General features: G+C 39.7%; 2 protein-coding genes across 3 annotated transcripts; both read right to left on the bottom strand.

Annotated features, from left to right (window-relative positions):
* Positions 1-2,350: 2,350 nt before the first annotated feature.
* Positions 2,351-16,534, bottom strand: dcdc2c (doublecortin domain containing 2C). Its single transcript, XM_084915471.1, has 12 exons — positions 16,108-16,534; positions 15,701-15,749; positions 15,414-15,490; positions 15,145-15,276; positions 14,687-14,842; positions 14,514-14,562; positions 10,802-10,925; positions 9,149-9,249; positions 8,448-8,576; positions 5,555-5,624; positions 3,522-3,580; positions 2,351-2,461 (listed from the first exon to the last, which is right to left on the bottom strand). The coding sequence occupies exons 1-11, from the start codon at positions 16,389-16,391 to the stop codon at positions 3,555-3,557; spliced, it is 1,197 nt and encodes a 398-aa protein (XP_084771597.1). The 5' UTR covers positions 16,392-16,534; the 3' UTR covers positions 2,351-2,461; positions 3,522-3,554.
* A 2,868-nt stretch (positions 16,535-19,402) lies between these two features.
* Positions 19,403-21,910, bottom strand: colec11 (collectin sub-family member 11). Of its 2 annotated transcripts, none has more exons than XM_084915126.1 (7): positions 21,795-21,910; positions 21,354-21,519; positions 21,178-21,249; positions 20,579-20,650; positions 20,418-20,471; positions 20,203-20,298; positions 19,403-20,053 (listed from the first exon to the last, which is right to left on the bottom strand). In XM_084915126.1, the coding sequence occupies exons 2-7, from the start codon at positions 21,487-21,489 to the stop codon at positions 19,644-19,646; spliced, it is 840 nt and encodes a 279-aa protein (XP_084771252.1). In that variant the 5' UTR covers positions 21,490-21,519; positions 21,795-21,910; the 3' UTR covers positions 19,403-19,643. The 2 variants fall into 2 exon arrangements, with proteins under 2 accessions (XP_084771252.1, XP_084771253.1); XM_084915127.1 differs by having other exon boundaries at positions 19,403-20,035.
* Positions 21,911-22,186: the final 276 nt, after the last annotated feature.

The raw sequence follows: 22,186 nt of genomic DNA, 5'->3' as shown, positions 1-22,186 counted from the left end.
GGATCTAGACTTTGTTGAACATTATGTAATATGAAGACAGAATGTAGTATTTAAGTGACCAAGTAGTATTGGGGTAAAAGTTCTTGAATAGTGTTGAAATAAAATGACAAAATTGTGAAGGAATAAAATATTCCAAGAGCTCAACTTACTTCATCTGAACATGTTTCAATCGCGTTTTATGAACACAAAATGCACAGGTTTACTGAATATGAAAAAGTTGTGTTGATTTAACTCAGTTGTTTAAGTTTCTGCCAAAGCAAAACATTTGTGTGCAACCAGTGTCCACTATTGAATCAAGTAAATCCAACATGGCCTTTTTTTCAGTGTTGGGGGGAGGGTTGTCAAGACTGGATTGCAATTATGAAGACAGAAAAGTACCATCAGATTTTTATCCACCCTGCAACATCATCTGGAACGTGTCTGATTTAAGCATGACACTGATTTCAAACACACTGTCAGTACAGTAAGTATATTAGGTTTGAAAAACACACAATGAAACTCAATCAGTCATGGACTGGCCTCCCCAGAACTCAGACTTCAACATTATTGAAGCAGTTTGGGATTATCTTGACAGAGAACAGAACAAAAGGCCTGGAAAACTATTCCTGAAGACTACTCAAAGAAATTACAAGAAAGCTGCCTAAGGGAGTTGAGATAACGAATACCCAATACTGACTTTCAAGCTCATTAGATTGTACAAACTCTTTCTTTCCATATATACTGACTTTCCATGTATGTTTGCACATTTCAATAAATCACTGCAAATAGTTCCCATTTCCAAGCAAAACATAAACAAATGAGGCATGGCTCAATAATTTTGCAGAGTATTACATTGTGTATGTAGATGCATCATCTGTTTCGCTGAGTTCTATAGATTAAATGCAAACACAAATCTATAATTTATAATCACTGCAATTATATAACAACTAGAAAACTGAATCGATATATACCCATTACGTCCAGACAGCATTGCGGACCCCTGACTGAAACCAACCTGAAACATTCAAAGCAAGCGTCAAGCATCGGTTAAAAGCAGAATGTGTGATTTACAGAAACATCACACTGAGAACAATTGTTCAGCTCTGTGAGTCAGTCAGAGTGCCCGCCGCGCACGATGACTGACGTGTTATTGGCAGATGGCTAGACTCCTGCCCTCCATGGGAGGCTTCCAAACAAACAGCTCCTGGTTACACTTAGGTGATTTTCACATCAATATCGATCAATTATTCACATATTTGTGCTATCTGAAGAAAAGCAGCTGCACTCCCTTTCATATGTACTAGACCAGTATTCATTTTGTAGGAGGTGAAAGGAAGGAGCACCGCTATTTCCTCGCATTTTATCCCACATTTATAGTGAACTAAATTTCGCAACATCACAGCGTGATATAGAACTGTGATTAAGTGGGTCAGTGACTCTTACTGTCAGCATTACAGCCATTAGCTTTTATGGAAGAATACATCAAGTGCAATAGTTCTGTATTTGAGGTAACATGCGGAGAAGTCTGCTTTATCCATTTTTGAAATGTCTTTTGACATAAAACTGAGGTCAACCCTTAAACTTTTCTCAATGCAGTGAGCATTTGAAGTGAATATATAACACTTGAGCAATACTGTGTGGGTGTCTAAGCTATAGTACATGCTGGAGAGGAAGATGTGGCTGTAGCAAAGTGCTGTAGTTACACAAGCAACTGTGCTTTGTGGATTTGGCAGTACTTGAGGGTGATCTAGTTTATTATTCCTTGTTTAGTCAGCCTCTCTGGACTTTTTCCTTGAAGTGCTTTATATGAAGTATAAAGTAAAGCACTATGACACTATTTAAAATGAGGTTTACTTTAGTACATACCATCACACACTTTCCCTCCCTCGTGTTACAGAGAAATATTAAAGCTGTGCCCCAAGGTCAACAGCAATAGCCCTCATTCTACCCATCACTGTGCCCTTGTGTTATTCATGGCCAGCACTGTGAGAGGCAATGATTCTTTTTTTTTTTTGGGCCACTCCAATATCATTAAGTTATTAGTTGATTTCAGTGGATTTAATCAGCATAGTAATTCCTCTCCCTGGGAAGATAAGTCCCTCTCAAGAGCAGTTACGCCGTCCACTATGCCCGCTGATTAGACACAAGCCCCCAAAATAATTCATCAGAAAACTGCAAAAAATAATTTATCAAAAGTGCTTCTCGCAAAGCCCGCTCAGGACCTTTGCTTCTTAATAATTAAACTCTGCAATTAGGCGTCTTACCATGCACCCAGTGTGAGGCTCCATGTAATATTCATAACCATACATAATTATGCAATATATTCACTGGAATAAGAGGCCATATATTCACGCCGGGGCTGTCAGGAGAAAAGACATTTTTATTTGGTTTATAACACTGTTTCATCTTATACATGAGCAGCTGGCTTCTTGAGACAGAAGAGAATGAGGACGTCTGGTCCTTAGCAGTGTGACACTGTATTCTATGATTTTGAGAAACAGAGAGAGGGTTGCAAAGAGAGGACAAGAGAGAGAAAAGGAACTGAGTTTTTCTTCTTTTTTTTGTGGGCATGCTCCAATGCCACAAATATCAAAGTCTGTTAACTGGACACAACAAAGACATACCTGAGTGGTATCATACACTGACCACAGTCAATGCAAGATACGGAAAGAGAGAAGAGGCTTTAAATTAAAATGGAGTGGAGACAGGGTGCTGTCTCAGGATCCACTGTATGATAAATTATACATAATGCAGTATGGTAAAAAACTGTAAAAAAAGAATAGTCCCAAAGCTCTTGATCATGCCTGAAGCAAATAAGCAACAGCAGCGGTCTGCAGTGGACATACTGTGGACAAGGTTGGCTTTCATCTTGAGACACAGTTCAAAGCTATGGGGCTACGCACAGAACAAACTAGCAATCAAAGCTCATGTGTAACTGGGCAGTGGTGCACTTCACAGAGCCTGTCGTCTCAAGTGTTGCGAAGATCACACACAGATGCCTCTTTCACATCACAATGGCTGATTTCTAACACACAGCCTTTGGTCCTTCTTATTCTTCACCATGGTAAATTATAGAGAAAAAAAACATACTGCTATTGAGACACGCAGTTTCTTGAAGGCCACTCACGACATGTATATGCTGAATAAGAAGAAAAGCATATGTTTTCTTCCAACTTTGAAGAAAGGCTGCTTTTTGTCATTGGAAGTGGAGACAGTCTGATATTTGATTTAATAAAAACTGAAAGATAATAACAAGCAAATGAAGAATATGCTATATATTCTGTAGTAAACGGGATTAACAGCCATTGAACATGAGATTATTTACTGCCAAAGCTATAATCAGACTCTTTGTACAGGGATTTCATAATCATTTCCCACCAGGTAATCGTAACGTGCACAAATTGTTATAATTTGTACATGCTGTATGATTAATGAACACTGCGGTGCTTTATATGCAGCTCGACTACACAACAATATGTTTTGTGCATTTGAGCTAAAAGTTCAATCGATGAAATCATTTATAGTGTTTGTATAGAGCATACCTCTGGAGTGAATCTCATGCAGATCTAAACAAACTAATGTTGAAGTTTCAATTTTCTTCCTGTAAAAAGAGTTTGAAAAAGAAAAACACAAAAACTGGTAACCATGCAAGATTTTGAAGTCTTACTTCACGTGCTAATAAACAAAGCTTGTGTGTGTGTGTGTGTGTGTGCCACAGTTCTATTCTTTTCCAGAAAACAATGACCTTTTCAAATATGACACAGTTTTACTGTGGGCATAATACAGATGTGATTAACATAAATAAGAGTTAAAGTCAAATAGGCGTAAAGGTCGTCACTCAGGACTAGTCTCGGGTCCACGAGGTGATTTACAACAACTTAATTTGACTGTGTGGAGTAATTTATCTGTGACAGAGCAAGCCGTGGAACTGTGCATGCCGCGCGCACATGCAGGCAACAATATGCCATGACTGCACACATCTTATATCTACCCAATCAGTCAAGATGCTTTACAACTTCTGTCAGAGGGCCTAACAGTTCTCATAAATTATAAAGCCATTGTACATGGTGCCAATAACTTTTGAAGGAGAATCTCCACCAAACTGAAGCCAGTTTCTCTTCCTATTATATGTGGACATCAAGACGCAATTCTCCTGAGATTTAAAAAAAAAAATGTGGAAAAAAGCAGGCCAAATGCTTTGATGGTAGATTTGCTCTTAGAAAACTGTGCCAAAAAAACCTTCTAGGATAAAAACTCGTTCACATATTGACATTTTGATGCAAAGCAGGTGGCAGGTAGGTATGATTCTGTTAGAGATAACTTGCATTTCCTATCACATCCCTATTCCCTCCGCTGACTCTCCAGTTATGCTGTGCATCCGTATCATCTGCAGATCCACTGTGACAGCTGGAGAATATGAGGTATGAATGATGCAGAACAATTCATAAACAGCAACAACAACCCAATGTGATAGGGACAGAAAAATGTGGATGTGGGTCTCAAGTCGGCAAGCAATAACGTGCTGTGATTTATTTCGAATGCCCCCTGTAGTGCCCACTGATATTCTGCAGGGAAATCACTCACTGGAGTGTACGGGGCTGCCTTGCATCCTCTGCTACTATCAATATGAAGATAATTGAAAGAGAATACATGTATGTACACAAAAATCATGTGCAGCTGTATAAGAGAAACATTTAATCTAACCTCCTGTCTGTTAGATAACTCTGTGCATATGTGAGTGTATATGGATGGCAGATGAGGGAGGTAGGAGGCCCGCTGTTAGCGCTGGATGCAGTGATTTCCTGGACACCGACAGAGCGAACCTCAAACTGAAGGGCAGACAGAGATAACCACCTGCAGGGATTCGCATCCTGCTTTATTTAGTCACCTTCGGAATTTCCTCCAGGGACAGAAGACGATATTGTGAAACCAGTGAATGGTCCTAAAAATCAAAGTCAATGTTCTGTAGGCAATTATAACGAAATTGCTTGAACCAACTGCAAGGCACATTCCCCAAGAAAGGAGAATGTCATTGTTTTGGTTGAGGTTCAGCTAGGTTACTCTCACCTCCATAAAAAGGAAAAAAAAAGTTCATGGTACATTTTTTTCATAATTCTTTCAGATATGTTCTTTTTTAATAATTATATAAAGGCCAGCTCATGTAAAGCCAATTAAAAAAATTTTTTCCTAATGGTAACATAAGTATGTATGATTCTTATTCTGTCTGAATGGTTCAAGATTGCAAACAACATGGGAAATATAAAGAGTGGTGAACAATGCCAGCCCTCAGCATGGCACACCTTGATGTGCAGGTGCCTTTAATACTAGAATAAGTCATCTTAGATTAGGGAGTCAAAAAGAAAAAAAACTCAACCACATGCTCTCCATAAAGCACGCAATAAAGCTCTCCCAGATGTTGAGAGGTGGTTGCGGTTCCAGCGACATGCAATGTCAGGGAGGAACTGGTAATGCCGAGTGTATTAGCGGTCTCTTTATGGGTGCATTAGGTGCTGTGGAGAGGAACATGGGGGCTGCCACTGATCTCCTACCAGGCTTTATGCTTTGATGAACATACCCTTGAAAAACAGGGACATCTGCGACCGTATTCTGCCGAGCTTGGAAGACGCCTCCCTCTCTTTAGCCTCCTGGAAAACATAAATCAGCTTCTCATATCATCATCTAGTCATATTCAATGCATATGAAGCTCTAATCAGTTAATCTGTCAGCTTTCTCCCCTTTCGGTGATATATCAGATTTGTAATACTCTCCCACATATGCAGTAAATCTCTGACACAGCCCGTGTTTTTGAAATTCAGCGACGGGGCTGCGTGAAGTGAAGAAGTTCACTTGAAAACAGATACCAGGGAGAGTGGAGCACTGAAAGCTTCAGCGCGCTCCCATGTGTCATCTCTCTTCCTACCACTAAACAGTGGCCTAGACAGGAAGCCAGAATAAATTTCCCCAGTTCATTGTCCCCGCTGAGGACTAGCAGAACATCTCAGTCTGATTAATGGCTGTACACTGTCTAATGAACAGTAATTGAATGGTATAATACTGCAGGTCCTTAAAAGCCCAGAGGAGTCGTCTTCCTCCGCTTAGCTCTCTGGAAAAGCAAGGCGGTGACATTGTCTAGAGTTGATTATAGTTGACCTTGCATGTGGAGACTAAGGTCTATGAAATGGCTAACCTAAGCTTCATGGAAGAGCAGCATGAAAACAGATGAAAGACAAATGCAACGGAGAAAGAAGAGGAATGGATCAATGGTGTGGTGGATATTGATTTGATTTTTTTATCACAAAATTCTTAAGGAGAGGAAGGCAATTGATCAAGCATACCTAGTTTCATTGGCATTTCCAACAATATTAATTAAGAAAAAATGCTTAGCCGACTGGCTGATAAATCAGCCGATACTGTTAAATCAAAACAAATGATAATTGTGAACACAATATTACACTGGTGAGTACAAATCTACCCTTGTCCACATTTCCTCAAAGTGTATGACATCTACAATACAGACAGAGTAGGCCGTCATGAAATCAATCAGATCCTTAACAGAGTGCACTCTAAAGGAAAAGCCAACCTGCAGAGAGCCCAACAAAAGTCAGTGGAGTGAGTGTAAGAGCAGCTTTGATAAATGTGCATCAAGCTCCAGCCCGCCATCCTTTGCTTCCTAACACCAAGATAGCCTGTGTTCACTCTCAGCAGACATCTCCACTTGGCAGAGACGCTGAATCTCGTTATTCTTTCCTTGGCCTGGACCACACAGGTCAATACCACATGCACACCACCGCCTCACCGCTGTACTGTCTGCAAATGTATTCACTATTTAAATGCACTGCAATAAATCATTTAAAGCTTCAACTGAAAATGTAATCATGTAATTGAATTTGGTCATCAATATCTAGCATATACATGCACGTATACAGAGTACACGGGGCATTTCACGAGCATATATGAGCACCGGAGTGGGAGGAAATCTGTCTGGACTCAGCTGAAAGTATGAGTCATAGCAGTGCAGTTATCCCTCATTATTATTCACAGCCCTCTAAATGATGAGGTTTCTGACAACGAGACAGTGACAGCTTGTTTGGCCTCAGTGGGAAAAAACAAGTATGAGTATGCATGAAGGATGATTAGACGTTAGGTAAGGTAAGTCTTACCTGCAGAGCTATTATTTCTGGCTTGACAAAGGCATTTAACTATAATGTTAAGTACAGTGCTGATAAAACATTAATGAACATAAACAAATCAAAGTTTGGTAAGGCAGCCGGTCTGATTAAAAGTGCTGACACACTTTTACTGCAAACTAGAGTTATTTTTACTTAGGATTTGTTCTTTCAGCTAAAATTCCATCTTATGCCACTCTCCATTCGCTGACAGATCAAAAGCTACTTGGCAAGATGATTATTGCAAACATAGCTGAGTCCATACAAGGATTATCATTATTATTATTATTTCCCATTATCTAATGGTCACTCCACCCAATCCATAGTAAATCTGAATCAGCAAAATTCATGTATGACTAAAAGTGATAAGTAATGAATTAAGCTATTGATGAGGTCTTTAGCCAGGGTCATAACCGACCCCCAGAAGTCAATAATTATCCCACGAAGAATATCTTTATTGCAAAAGTGCATACGGCAGCAAAATCATCACCACACCAAAACATTCCCCTACGGTGTAATTGCCACTGCTTAAAATTATAGTTTTCATTAAAACGAAATGTTCTAGGTTATTGATTGCTTAAATAAGACTCAATATCTTCTCATTTCAAAGCCGAATGAAATTGCATGGAATAGTAATATCACCCAACTATTGTGTGCATTTATCACAGTTACACGGCTTCATATCGCTGTCCCTCGAGGATTATTAGAGCAAAATAAGTTTATTTAAATGAGCGTAATTTCGGGGGGACCACAGATCCGTGCAACAACATCTGTATACACAGCTCACTCCCCACTTCATCAATGTTAATGTGCACAATAACCAGAGTAAAGGACAGACATCAAATACAACTGCATATTATTATGGGCCTCTTTTTCAACCATGAAAACTCCATGATTTGCAGTATCTGGGGCGACAGCTTGGCTCTAAACACATCCTACAAAAACTTGTAACTGAGACACAGGTAATTTAAATCCTTTGTAGTACTAGTAATGTGTTCTGTACCTTTTAATGTTCCCTTCTGCCCCTTAGAAAGATTGTGTTAGTAAATAGCAAATACACCAAAATAACCATGGAGACAGAAAAAAATGTTACACGTACATTAAGTGAAAGTATAGTTGCTGAAAGCAGGTCTATGTGACCCTATTACAATTATGGAAATGATCATTACCATAATTGCTGGTTAGACCATTTTTTATGTGACCTAATCCAAAAGGAAATGAGAAAATTGGACATAATAATAAAGTAAAAATGAACTGAATGTGAAATACTAACTGCATTAAACTAATAATAAGTGTACTTACATTTTTCCCGGAATCTGTGGTGGAAGACCTTTGCATACTCGAGTCATCTGAATCACGGAGGGAGGCCTTGCAGGAACTCGCACAACGATTCCCATCTTCATACTCCTCTTCAACTATCTTGGCCTCAACCTGCAGGGAGGGGAAAAAAACACACAAGATCCCCTTTGGCTTACACTGTACTGTAGTGCTGTATTGATTTTACAATATTTATATATTTATGTAGCTTGTTCTGCTGAGCATTCATGAGCCCTTATTCTGAGCAGAAAATGGTATTATACTGTACTAGAAGTATATTCGCAATTCCGTTTGATGTTGGGAAACATACAGAAAGGTAAAGCTTAATAGGAAGAACACCGATGGGGGGGAGAGAGGTTACTAAAGCTGCAGGCACGTCTTTCATCTAACATTAAATGCAAACAGCTTGTTGTGATGATCAACTTGTATACTTTAGTGTGTCTCCAACGACGAGCTGTAAAAATTATAATAACTGACATATAAAGCGTAATAAAATCCGCATGGAGCCAAGGAGCTTTACATGTTTCTCCATGTTCACGTGGGTTATGTTTTTCTCTGGCAGTGCTGTGTTTTCACACTCAAATCACGTCTTATTTCCTGTCTGATATCAGGCCAAGCTGTTAAATAACTGCGCGCTTTAAGGACCTCATCAGACTGTAGCGCTACAGTATGGGATTATGTTTTACCTGATCAATTGGCAGATCCACCTTCAACTGGCGGTCTTCCTGCACCTCTGCTGCTCCTGCCATCTCACTCCTTTTGTTTTGTGCATTGAACACGCTGCCCTCTGAGAAAAGTGATTAATCACAATTACCTCATCTGCTGGCAGTCGCCGTCTCATTCTTCTACACACTCGCTTTCTCTCTCCTCTCTACTCCTGTTCAACTTCACAAGAGATCAATGTTGCTGTCAAGCCATTTATTTATTTATAGTGGTCCCCCAGACTTAAGGGCCACAGAAAGCCACAGCTGCCCTGCCACAAATATGGCCAGCCGGCGTGAACTTTTGGTCCAGGGTTACATCCTGACAGTGACAGGCTGCTCTTGATGCATGTGGGGACGTGCCTCATACAGCAACGTCACCCTTGTAAACAAATTCCTTTTCGTCTGCGGCTGCTAGATCTGATACGGCATGGAATGTGAATAATGAAACATGCTCTTGAACTTAAATCTACTTCAATTGCCCTAAGTAATTTAATTTAAATAATAAATAACCACACATGCAAGATTTATCATCGAAAACACTAAAAGACAATGTAAACAAAAAATGCATCTGCGTCATGTGTTAAGTGAAAAGAGACATTTACACAACCACAAAAAAGCCTAGAATTACTTTTTTGTCTAGAAATCTATAAAAAGTCTTAGCTCTCTGATCTCATTCCAGATTAATCTTGTGAACACTGCACAGAGCTATTGTGTGTATGAAGGGTTTTAAGAGCTGATTTAATTCTAAAGAAGACACAAAACTTTGCTTTTTAACTTTAGGGACTTTGCTAATGTGGTTACAGATACAGTAGTAAGCAGAAATGTGTCCTGAGAACTGAGTATCTCAGTCACAACATATGAAATCATGGCAGGATTCAAACAGTAGCAATTAGCCTGCGAATGCTACCATACCAGTATGTGTTTTTCAAGTGAAGCAATCGTACTACTGCGCACAGATGGCACAACAACAACTGCATAAGTAGATACAGATAGTGTTATTATTATTGATATACTGAGTATCACATTTAAAGCACACAAAGAATATTTGTCTTTACTTCTGTCAGTGTTGCTTAAGCTTAATAACTCATTACCATCTTGATTCCCACATCAAGAGAAAATAAGAGCATTTTTGTCTCCCCCTAGATAGTTAACCAGGCTTTCAGGATACGTATTCAACAAAATGGCCTGATTGAATTCATCTATGATTTAAGCCCCCTTGATAGTGTTTGAAGTCTTTTTCTTTATTAATATTCACAGAAAAGAGCAGTGTTCCTTTGAAACGGCGCACAGCTCTGTTCTGTTTGGACTTAAAAAGAACAGGCTGAGATTCCAAAGAAATCTCCTTCACCTGCCAAATGGCAGATTTTCTGTATTATCAGCACAGACTAGGAGTTACATCTCTTTACTTACACACACAGAAGACTTACAAATGTACAGTTGCAAACACAAACATGCTTTACCCAAAGCGCATAGATGGTCTTCAAAATCCAACAGGTTTCTTTCTGTCATCATAGCGAAGAAGAAAGTGTTGAAGAACAACAACAACAACAAAAAAGAAAGAAAACAAAAACTCTGCGGACAGAGGGGCTAGAGAGCGAGACAGTAAAGACAATATTTCTATAGTGCTCTGCTTACCCACTGGGGGGAAGAGAACTGGGTTCTTGGACACCTGCCCTTGTTGTTTGGTTCTCTCTGCCTTGGCTGTGAGTTTCTTTGTCTGGCCCCTGGCTGTGTGCTCAAGGTCTTCTCCAGAGCTTGTCTGAGCAAACCACATGGAGGTACAAAAGAGAGGAGAGCAGAGAGGCCCGGATTAAGGTATATGTCCTCACATTCGATCTGTGATTCATCATTGACTTATTGCTCGTTTTGTAAAGAGGAAGAAGTAAAACAAGAAAACAAGACAGGAAAGCTTGTTTCTCCTCTCTTTTCAGCAGCTTTTTTACATTTTCCATTGACCTCAATTTTTCATGAGCTGATATGTTTTGTAACTCCCCGCTGACTCCTACTGTATTGAATTCATCTGGTTCCAATACATCCCGTGCACAACCTATCAATCACTAGGGAGCGTGGCAAACTAATCATTTATTGATGAAATAGGGCAGCCATGAATTTCTAACTGCATTTGTCTTATTTATCAAGCCAGATCAAACAATGAAAATCCAAACAAGCTTAAAGGGAAAGGGAGGGAGTCGTAGGGAATAACTTATTCTTCAGCAGCAGACAGCAGAAGGTTATTGATGGGGAGGGGAGGGAAAAAAAAGGTTTGGGACTCAGTTGCATGGTGGGAGAGCAAAGGAGTGAGAGAGGAAGGGAAGAGAGAGAGAGAGCAGTGGGGAGAGTTCAGTGATGTTCAGACAGCAGGGTACACATCTGAATTAATGCTTCCACAAAAGGCAATTTTCTCCTCGCAGGCTCCTCATCCCCTCCGCAGGTAGCAAGGTGAGGTATGTCTCCCTTACAGAGAATGAGAGACACAGACATAGAGATCGAGAGAGAGAGCTGACTTAATGTGTCTTTTCAGCTACAGTGCTCTTTACTGCAGGATCCCTGGGCTGGCTCGGGGGATAGTGTAGTGATCTCGGGCTTCCACCAGAATACACTTCTGGCTGTGGTGTTTGCAAGCTCACTAACATGGAGTCCGGGGAATAGCGGCGTTGTTTCTGCACTTGTTTGCTTACTTTAATGCAGAGGCAAAGTCTGTTGATATTCTTTTGAATTTATACAGCCGTTAGTGGGCTGAGGGAGAAAAAAAAAGTAAAAGAACAAAAGAAGTGTGAAGTTTGCCTGCTATATTCAGAGGAGGAGAGTTGAAAGAGAGTTCATGTTCTAGCGCGGCGGTGTCCGCGGCCACATGAGATCAAAGACAAAGGAGCAGTGGCACCATCGCGGTGATAAGCTGCTAATTCAGCTCCTGTAACCTCGGTTCATCTGCGAGTGATGTGAAACAACTTTGCGATAAAGTTTTAAATCAAACTCTATCTGGCCCATCAAAAATTGAGCAGCTTGTTTTCTTGCTTGTGGTGAGATGTAAATAGATGGTATTTAAATAAACCGAGCTCAATCCAAAGCTGTCTCGCTCAGGGAGAGTGGCAAGCAGGGCACAGGGGAGGAGAAAGCAGAGGACGAGGGGTGCTGAAGGAGCCGGAAGATTGCAAAAACCAGCAGCAGCAGAAGTAGAAACACGGCAGTGGAAAAGCTGAGGTCATACAGTATAGCCTCTCGGTCTGCATTACATATCTACACTACCAGGTCCTGCGGGAGCAGACAACTGTGTGTGTCATCAGGCTCCAGAGACAGAGAGAGAGAGAGAAAGACAAAGAGAGTGCTAGAGTTAGTGTGAAGGGGGCTCAGGAGGGCTGGACAGCAAGTAATCTGTGGCTCTCTCGTGTGGCCAAAAACTGGAGTCAACAAGAGGACACGGTGATATGATAGCCAGGGGAAAAAAGGGGGTCCTAAACAATTGGACTGACCAGCCTCCAGCCATACTGACTGTGATATCAGTCTGAGCCACTCCCAGGGCCGAGTCCTCAGTGAGTAGACACACTGGCAGCAGCGAGGGGGTAAAGTCTTCCTCGGGGCATTGCTATTTCCCCTAACCAATGAGCTCATACATGGGAAACAGAGGAAACGAGGAGAAGCAGCAAATCATCAATGATGTCAGAAAGCACAGATATTAAAGGTTTAGTCAGCCTTTCTGGGCTTTTTTTTTTTTTTTTTTTTTTTACACGGGGCTCTTTATGTGAAGCACATATAAAGCACTGCTTAACTGCCATAATAACGATTGCCATAATAACTAAGTGTACTGCACGATGCACGCCGTTGTTCTCTTTTTCGCTTTGTCTCTTTGTATTCCTCTCTCCCCTATTAATCTTCTCTTTATGCTATGTCTACCTCAAAATTTTCTACCTCATCATGTCTGTAAAACACTTAACTCAGCATATACAGCATGCTTGCTTCCAATGGGAACACGGTGTGCTGGAGAGTTTCATTATTACACTCTGCAGAGCTGTCAGTTTAGTCGGTGGTTGCTCCACACCAGATGTCCCGTTCAGCAGTGCAGAAACGGGTCCGCCGCCGGTGCGGACAGGACAGACACAGCTCCCGTGCAGAGCAAGGTTACATTTTACACAACCTCAGTGGGCATGTTTAAAGGGTCTTTTTTTATGGGCGTTTCAAATCAGACTGCTGTTGTTTTGTGAGGTCAAACTGAAATTAATGATGGACACGACCCTATAAATGTATGTGTAATCAGTAAGCTAAACAGCTGACAGATCAAGACAGATTGGGTAATTTTTTGTCACTTGCATATCTCCCCCTCTGAAAGGCCCTTATTAACTGGTCAGATCATGTTTACAAATTCATGAGGGATGAGACACAGAAGCAAGGAAAGTAAAATGCGGCAGCCTCATGTCTAGTGAATGACTAACACTACACTGAAACGAAGGATGCAAAACACAGGCATAGCTCTGTCTCTGTCTCCACCTCATGGTACTAAGTGAAATGGCAAAAGTTGTGGTTGTTGTGTCTTATTAGCTAATGTATCAGATAAGCAAAGTTGCGTAACAATGTAATTTTCATCTACTGCTTTATGGCTGCATAGCTGTTAATATAATGAAGAGATCTTTTATATCTAACTAATAAATATTCAAATTATTTCTAAATTCAAAGGCAATCCAATGCAGATAAAGCTGGAGATAAAGCAAGGGACATTTTTCTATATCTAACAAAAATTGACATCTGCCAGAGCACTGTCATCTTTCATGGTTATAAAAATCACATGTCAGGCACATTTGTCACAGTGGGGCCCATCTCTACCTAGACCTGCTGAGTGGGCATATTCTCATCTTCATCACGTGATTTGGTGTTCATCTCGGGCCCACAGCAGCGCAATCCCCATATGGGTTCGCAGCATTTCACTGTCAACTTAATCATAATACAAATAGTCCCAGCTCTTGTTTGAATAAGAGATTTTTTTTCTTTTAGTTTGCTGTAAACGAAGTCCCCCTTGTGCATATGATCTGTCTATGAGGCTCACTGCACTTGATCAAGTGGGCCAGCCTGTCTCTGTGGGAATTACCCATCAAACTGGAAAGCAATGGTAACTCAATGCCTCCTGCAGACAGTGATTGATGATAGTGGTGTTTCATAACGAATTGCGCCCCCACAACAAGTCTCACACGTGGGAAATGTTAATTGAAATGCTGTGTGTGCAAAGATACGCTTTTCAACTGTGAGTCTAACAAAGTGCTACAACAATGACCCGGAGGGAGTTCAGGGGAAAAAGGGTACCAATTTAGCACGTTAGGAGAACGTGAAGGACCAGATGGCAAAGTGCATCAACACTCACCACATTCTTTGCACATCTTTTGATTTTGGTACTGGGCAGGATGCCTTGGCTGCAGGGAAGAAAAGGAAAAACAATACTGACAAACACATTTTTGCTTTCTTTATCGAAATAAAATCAAATCCAGTGTTTATTCTGGACATATAGAAAAAGCCATGAAAGATCACATCTCGTACCCTTCAGTCATGTTATTTTCCCTAAGCAAATCCCTCCTGTGGACACACTGGTAATATGGGAGAGCCTTAAACTTTTCTGAACCGACTGCAACATAGTAGTGGTTGTTCTCCAGTTCAGTGGGACCGGAGACAGGGTGTCCGTTTAATGTGCAAAGCCTGAAAGCTCAAATAAAGAAAAACAACTCACTGTAGTAATGTTTAGTGATAGTTTCAGCTACGTCTTTGCCTGAATAAAATCTATTGAATACATCACAACCACACATGGTCTCGATCTCTAATTAATTGCAAAAGTCCCTGTACTCTGCTTCCCAAGTATCATTTTTCTGCATTTAAATTGACTGTAAAGTGTCCACTAATCACATTACCTTCTAAATTAGAAGGCAAGAGGAAAACAACCTTCACTGATACTCCAGTTAACTAGTTTAAAAATGATGTATGACTAAATGTCCTGACATTACCTGAAAACAGCACCCGTGCGAAGACGCACTTTCTCTGTCACCATAGCTAAAACGTTTTCCCAGCTTCTAAGGGTATACTTTGGGATCCGTATTCGAGCTGGAGGAACCAGCACTTCTCCGTTGGTGAAGACACTATGAAACAAAACACGACACACAAAGATCCATGAATAAATAAATGGAATTGTTTCTTGCATTGCACAGCACGGCAGAGAACATTATTCTTTTAACACCGTGGAAAAATATGTATGCAGTTTAAAATCAATACTCACTTTATTGTGCAAGACTCATCAGCAGTTCTCTTCCAGCGGGCAGAAACTACTATCCTGCTGTGAACAACAGGTTGGATCTGAAAATTTCATAAAGGAGGAACTGAGTGGGGGTTTTTTTTTCAGCACGTCACTCAAAATCTAATCTTATGTGTCTCGACAGGACCTTCATGAGCAACTTAGATTTTAAGGACGGCATCAGCATTCAGGCAGAATGGTTAAACTTAAAACAAGGACACATGAAAAACGTTTCACTATAACTGACCACACACACAAAACATTGCTCCTACCTGTTCTTTTTTCTTATTCTGTGGCTTCTTGGCTGCGATTTCACAATAACTTGAAGGCAGTAAAAAATCAAATTAGCTTTAGGTACAAGGAAACTTATGCAAGGATGTGGGTGTAAGGCATCTTTAGATCTGATAAAACTAATTGAAATCAAATAGTTATATATGTAAAAGTATGCTCAAGATCAGTGCTCTGCTGACTAGACTAAAATACTGGGTCCAAAAGATTACATTTAAAGACAGATTAGACTTTATTTAAGATAAGCTGACATATTCAGAGCGTTTTAATGAATATTAAGTACCAGCCTAGTCAAATCCCCTTGCCAACAAATGAAGCTAAAGAAAAAACCTGTAGATTCCAGTATATACAACTAAACTCAGACAGGACACCCCTAAAACATGACACTTACTTCAGTTTCTTGAACGCCTCATTTCCGGCCGCGACATACTCACTCCCGTGCTGAAGGTCATCCAGATGGTGAACTTGGTGGCCTTGTGTGGCGGTGTAGAGCCTCCTCACAGCGCCAAAAGGTGCTTCAATCCCTTTGGTCAGAGATGTCAAAAAGTTGTCAAAGTACGGCACGTACCGCGGATTCACAACTACTTTCCTGCCGGGAAAATAGGCATCTCCGTTCCTGTAGACGACGATTATTTTTGTAGGTGGCAAGTCACTTCTCCCTGATATGCTGGGCATACTTGTGTTAGCTAATGGGAACGATTTCAAACAACAAACAGCGGTGGCCCTTGGTGTCAGAAGTTAATGTGTCAGCTCTGTTGAGCCTCCGGAGACGTAACTGGAGACAGCTTCTCAGTTCTTCCACATGAGAGGTGTAGTATTAAGATACGTATCCACGTCTCTGTCGTGTCTTCTATTGTGTAGCTAAGGTTAATTTAGTGTTCGATACCAAACCTCTGGTGCTACCAAGGCAACCAGTGGGGTGACCCCAGTGGGTTTTACATATTTAGCTAAACCGCTCTGTATTAAAAAACAAACAAACTCATTTTTAATTTTCATTACCAGCTGGCTGATTCAATCTCATGGCATTTAACGAGAAACTAATTGACAGAACACAGCAGTGAATTTCATTGCTTAATAAATTTATTAGGCCACTACCCAATGTAAAGTAAGCTGTAACAAAGCATATGTCGTTTATTTTTTATTATTGTTATTATCTTCATTTTTTTAGATCCCAAATTGCTGTTATTTACTTCCATTCCTGAACAGACAGAAATGTTATGGTGAATTCAGTTCAGTACTTTTTTAGCTTTAAACGTGTTTTCAACACATTTCTATTTTTCCCTTTTTTTTTCTTACGTTTATGGTATATTGTAAATGGGAGTAACTGCGGGTTCAGAATCTTGCCCAAGGATACTTTGGCATGCATAATAACTTTTTTAAGCACTGTACATCCTTTTGGAATGCAGTTTTTTCCCAGGTTTAATCCGCTAATATAAAAACACATTTACTGTTTGACTTCAAACTTCTCTCAGTGTTTATTTATATACACTCATAACATATGTAAATGTTGAAAATAATGAAATCTACACATATTCTGTCTGACAAAGCCAACTGAAGTTTAACACAAGGCTATACATCTTTCCTCATGATCCATGCCATATGGTTTACCATTTATGCCCTCCTCCAAAATCTATTGTAAGTGTATAACGGTGATAATAGATATAATAGAAAGCCAAAGAAGTGTATTCTTTTTTGAAGAAAACATGTATACAATTCAAATTTATTGACAGACTCCTATTGTATATTACAACTGTAGCAGAGTGACTGCAGCCCCTTCACTTTTAGACAGAGCTGTCCAAACTGTTTACTACAAAGGTAACCAGAGATTGCTGCAACAATGGCACTTAATTGGTTTATGGCGGACAACTCCTGGTCAATTAAATACATAATTCATCTCAGCATTAATTATTCATTTCTTAAGGGACTGGTGTTCTGCTTTATTAGGAGAAATGCATCATGCATATTCAAATTCCTCTTCTTAGAGGGAAGCAATAGGATATCATCTCAGCTGGGACACCCATCCTAAAACAATAGCTGCCAGGGCCGCAAGACATCTCCTATTAGTCACACAACCAAACCATTGGAGGATTTTCAAAGATGAAAATGTCAAACTAATCTAAGGTATGTAATATCTTGTTTCTGTCATTCAGCAAACAATAGGCTGTCATATTATTGTCATGTGTAATCTGTTATTTTTATTTTAAACTTTAGGTGGTAAATTATTTTTATATAAAAAAAAATAAACTGACAGCATTAATTTAACACTACAAATCGAGAATATGTCAGTGTGCTTAGTATGTGATCAGGTTTTAGTCATTGCATCAAATGGTTTTCAGAATTTTATGCAAAGTCATCAAAGTCTCCAGCAATTAGTTCTTATCAGTTCTTAGCCAGGATACATGTCGTAGTGTAACTGTGATTCAAATTGTGCTTAGCCAAAGTGTGATATGTCATGTCAGGAATCAAGGGGAAGCAGTGGGTGAGTTTCCTTTGGCGCTCTTAAAGGTCAGTGCCATCCATTTTAAAACTCCCATTTATTACAGCACACTAAGGTGCAGAGTGAATGTTATAAAGATGTAAGGTGACTCTGGTGTAATTGCATTGCTCGCTGGATAATACATGAGAACCTTACCGTGTTCACTCGTTAGGATGTTTGCATACTTCAGAAGGACATTGTCGCAATGATTTGACTTTGATATGATTCATGTTTAACATATTTAGCACATATACCAATTACTGCTTGGTATTTATGCAGTGCTACAGAACAGCCTAAAATCAACCTATTAGAAGAACAACTGTAAACATTAAAATTAATGAATTTCCTGGCTTCTGCACTTTTAGCATGACAGTTATTGTTTTTTGTAACACCTGTGCTTTCCTTAACATAATAGATAAAATGTGGAGCAGCCACTGACTTCAGTCCCCTGTGAGGGATTTTTGCTGTAAGATGAGCTTTCACCCACTGGGTGGCGATGGTCCATGTGGAAATTACAACAGAAAAGTAATTATTTTGTTATTTTACAATAATATAAAATGGGTCACTTTAATGATTAAAACATAATGTAAGCCATATAAGTATTTTGCGACATGCATGTATACATGTTCATAGTCACCAGTCTATTGCAGGGCTAACTCACAGAGACAAACAGCTGTTCACACTCACATCTGACCAATTTAGAACCAGCAGTTAAACTAGCATGCACGTCGTTGGACTGTGGGAGGAAGCCTGAACACCAAGAGCCCAATTTCTGCACACAGAAGCCAGCCAGTGGATTCAAACCGAGAACCTTGTTTCTGTGAGGTAGTAGTGTTAACTCCTGCAGCTTTGTGTTGCATCATTTATCGTATATTTCTTCCATAAGTTTGCTTTAACTGCTGCAGTAAATAAGCGCAACTAGTTCAAAAGCAAAAACTAATGTGCAAAGAAATTATTTTTAAACTATGTATAAATGTTTATTGCACAGCACATGAATGTGGAATGCATGCTGTATTCTGTTCCTCTGATTAAATGCACTCAACTGGAATGTCTTTTAATTGTATTTTTTTTTTTCTACACAATCCACAGCTCTCTATATTTGCTTATTTACACTGTTTGTCTATGGTACTGCTACAAATATTGCTCAGTGGATATTCTGAATTAAATAAAAACTCAGTTCCTGGCATGCTTTTGGAAACACTAATTTATTTCAGTATGTATCAAGGACGTAAAAAAAAAATATTACAAACATTTGGATATTTTGTATGTTCAGAAAATAAATAGCTTATTAGCTCATAAGCAAAAAGGAAGTTGAAAGTATACTACTTTGCACAACTTGCGTATCATTTCGTATTCATATTTACAGATAGAGGATACAGCAAAATAATAAGATTACAGTTTTTGCTCCATTACATTTGTCCAGTCTGCAGTCTGTTTAACATATACTGGCCTCAGATGTTGTCCTTGTCAAATTCACAAACAAAATACATTGTCGGATGGCACGCCACATCAGTCCACTCCCCAGAGGTCACCATCTCAGCACAGTCCTCATCATCATAGGCATTGTTGGGTTCTCCTTTTCTCCATTTGCTGAAAGTGGTCATGGGAGAGTGATCTACGTAGGTGAAAACACCTTCGCGCTCGAGGTCATGAATGCCAATGTAAACTCTGCTCAGGCCAGCGTCGGTTATGTACCCTGCGATGGCTGCGTTTGCTCCCTCATCCTTCGGCATGACCAGGTGCCCTCCCCTCGTCTGGCAGTAGCCCTCAGCCTCGGTGTAGCGCTTCGCTTCCTTCACCAACAGATAGACTTTACTGTCTGTTTCCTTAATGCCAGCAACAGCTGCAGGGGAGGGCAGTGCTGAAAAATGAGCACTTGTATTTCTATAAATTTCACATTGACATGCCCGCATTTTCAATTCTATAGGACAGGAAATCAGCAAAATACCAAAACTGATAAAGATTTTTTTTAAAATACAAAAGCATTTTTAAAGACTGCAAATCTTTTACCATTTTTAATGAATTTTAGTTCTGAGGAAAGCTGAGCCACAAGAATGTCCATTTCTCCAATCATCCTTCTAATTGGCGCACACTCACAGGGAACCCCTGATAAGGCAAAAATGTGTGGGACTATCACAAAGTTGACTTTATTCATTTATAGATGTGTCTGTCTAATCCTGCTGCCATCTGTTTGACAAACAAAGTAAGATGGTTTTAGAACCCACCTGGCTCTCCGTCTGGGCCCCTTGGACCAGGGTCACCTGGATCTCCCTTGGATCCTGCATCAGAGATGGAAATATTTATCAATCATAAAAACACACTAAACAAATAATTGATGCATTCCTGAAAAAGTGTGCAGACAGTACATCTCTGCTTCTTATAGCACCTTTCATTCCACTTGGGCCAACTTTTCCATAACGTCCCATAATGCCTTTGTGTCCTTTGACCCCAGGTGGACCTAAAAAGAATGCAACATGAATATGAATTGTTCATATGAAGATAGAGACATACTGTATATCTTATAGTCAAGACAAACTTAAAACAGCACAAATGAAAGCAAAATTATATATATTAAACAATAAATCTTTACTTTCACTAAAGGTTAATTAATTAAAATGATGAATATGCTTCAGAGAACACCCTTCACTCCTCATTAAGGTCTTCCATAAACACTTGTCCACAGCTCTGGATTCCACAAAACATTTCTCATTTGACCTCTTACCCTAATATAAACACTTGACCATTTCTGGATGGCCTGGTAGTGATGTAACGGCACATTATCAGCCCGAGATATGTGATCTTTACCCCAGTTTTTCTTGTATTAGTGGTAGTAATGAGAAAATGATGAGATCTATAAATGTGGGCATGTGGAAAATATTCTCTCTTTAAAGATTTGCATTTTAGGGGAATGCACTTTTGCTCACAAAACAAACAAACAAACACATTCTATAATTAATTTTTTTGGTGCAAGTGCATAAAATATACCAGTCTCCCCTGGCGGACCAACTCTTCCTGGTCTCCCAGGTGCTCCCTTTTGTCCTTTTTCTCCGGGTTCTCCTTTTAGAGCAGAAGAAAAACAATTATTATATCAGATAGAGTCTATTCTTGGTTTTTAAGGTATCTGGTATGCATTTTGTAAGAAAGAACAAAGAGCTACATGCCTTTGAGTCCAGGGACAAGGATCTGAACAGTGCAAGACTCCTCTGGCAAGTGTTGTCCATATGATGTCTGCATTGGTAATAAACTCATCACTACAGACATTAGTATCATTGGCAGTAACAGTTTCTCACCGGTCATTCTTCTACATGGGATGATTAGGGGGCTATGCTGGAGAAACAAAACAATTTAAGGAAATGCTAATATAAAAAAATCATTCATAAAAAGCAAGGCTTGGTTTATATGTATCTGTATATTTCAGAATTAAAATAGTGGAATTAGAAGTGAGAATTTCCTTCCACTGAAAATAAATAAAAAAGAGACTCCAAAGCCGCATTTAGAACTATATTTGTATAAACCAAGTACACACACACAGCTTTTTAGTAACTCTAAGAAAGCGTTTTTACTTGAAAACTATACAGTATTTCAAAATCGGAAATGCCTACCTTTAGAAGTATTTTCCAGACAGAAGTAAAAAAGTAATGCCGATGTCCAAAGATTTGCAGGAGCTTTGAGTGCTGGTGGTCCTACAAGAGCATTTCATGTTCCTCTACACAGGCACCACAGAATGTGTGTGATAGGACTTTTGTAAACAGTTCACAGATAAACTCCAAAGCATTTGGGCTCCCCACAGATAATTAGCTGGGAAAGCGGTCAAGAGATTGACAGCAAAGAGGCCCGATAAATATACTGACTCTTGACTTTTAATGCTATCAGATAATTGGGAGAGTTAAATATATAATGCATTTTAGAGAGCTAGCATGCACATTGATTTAGTAACAAGGTAGCATCTATTATTTTAGCAAGTCGCTGTAGTATTTTGGTTTGTATGACAAAC

The sequence above is a fragment of the Perissodus microlepis genome, chromosome 19 (assembly GCF_051167445.1).
Source record: "Perissodus microlepis isolate ML-2025 ecotype Zambia chromosome 19, ASM5116744v1, whole genome shotgun sequence".
In the NCBI taxonomy this organism is placed as follows: domain Eukaryota; kingdom Metazoa; phylum Chordata; class Actinopteri; order Cichliformes; family Cichlidae; genus Perissodus; species Perissodus microlepis.
The sequence above is the reverse complement of the archived record's forward strand: the minus strand, read 5'-3'. Positions and strand labels throughout refer to the sequence as shown.

Excerpts from the sequence above, each read along its gene's own strand:
- colec11 (XM_084915126.1), bottom strand. The coding sequence starts at position 21,489 with ATGACCGGTGAGAAACTGTTACTGCCAATGATACTAATGTCTGTAGTG. Across the intron at positions 20,472-20,578 it reads TGGCCCAAGTGGAATGAAAG|GATCCAAGGGAGATCCAGGT; the intron begins GTGCTATAAGAA and ends TCTCTGATGCAG. Across the intron at positions 20,299-20,417 it reads GGGCCCAGACGGAGAGCCAG|GGGTTCCCTGTGAGTGTGCG; the intron begins GTGGGTTCTAAA and ends TTGCCTTATCAG.
- dcdc2c (XM_084915471.1), bottom strand. The coding sequence starts at position 16,391 with ATGCCCAGCATATCAGGGAGAAGTGACTTGCCACCTACAAAAATAATC. Across the intron at positions 14,563-14,686 it reads GAAAATAACATGACTGAAGG|CCAAGGCATCCTGCCCAGTA; the intron begins GTACGAGATGTG and ends TCTTCCCTGCAG. Across the intron at positions 3,581-5,554 it reads GATGTCCCTGTTTTTCAAGG|GAAGAAAATTGAAACTTCAA; the intron begins GTATGTTCATCA and ends CTCTTTTTACAG.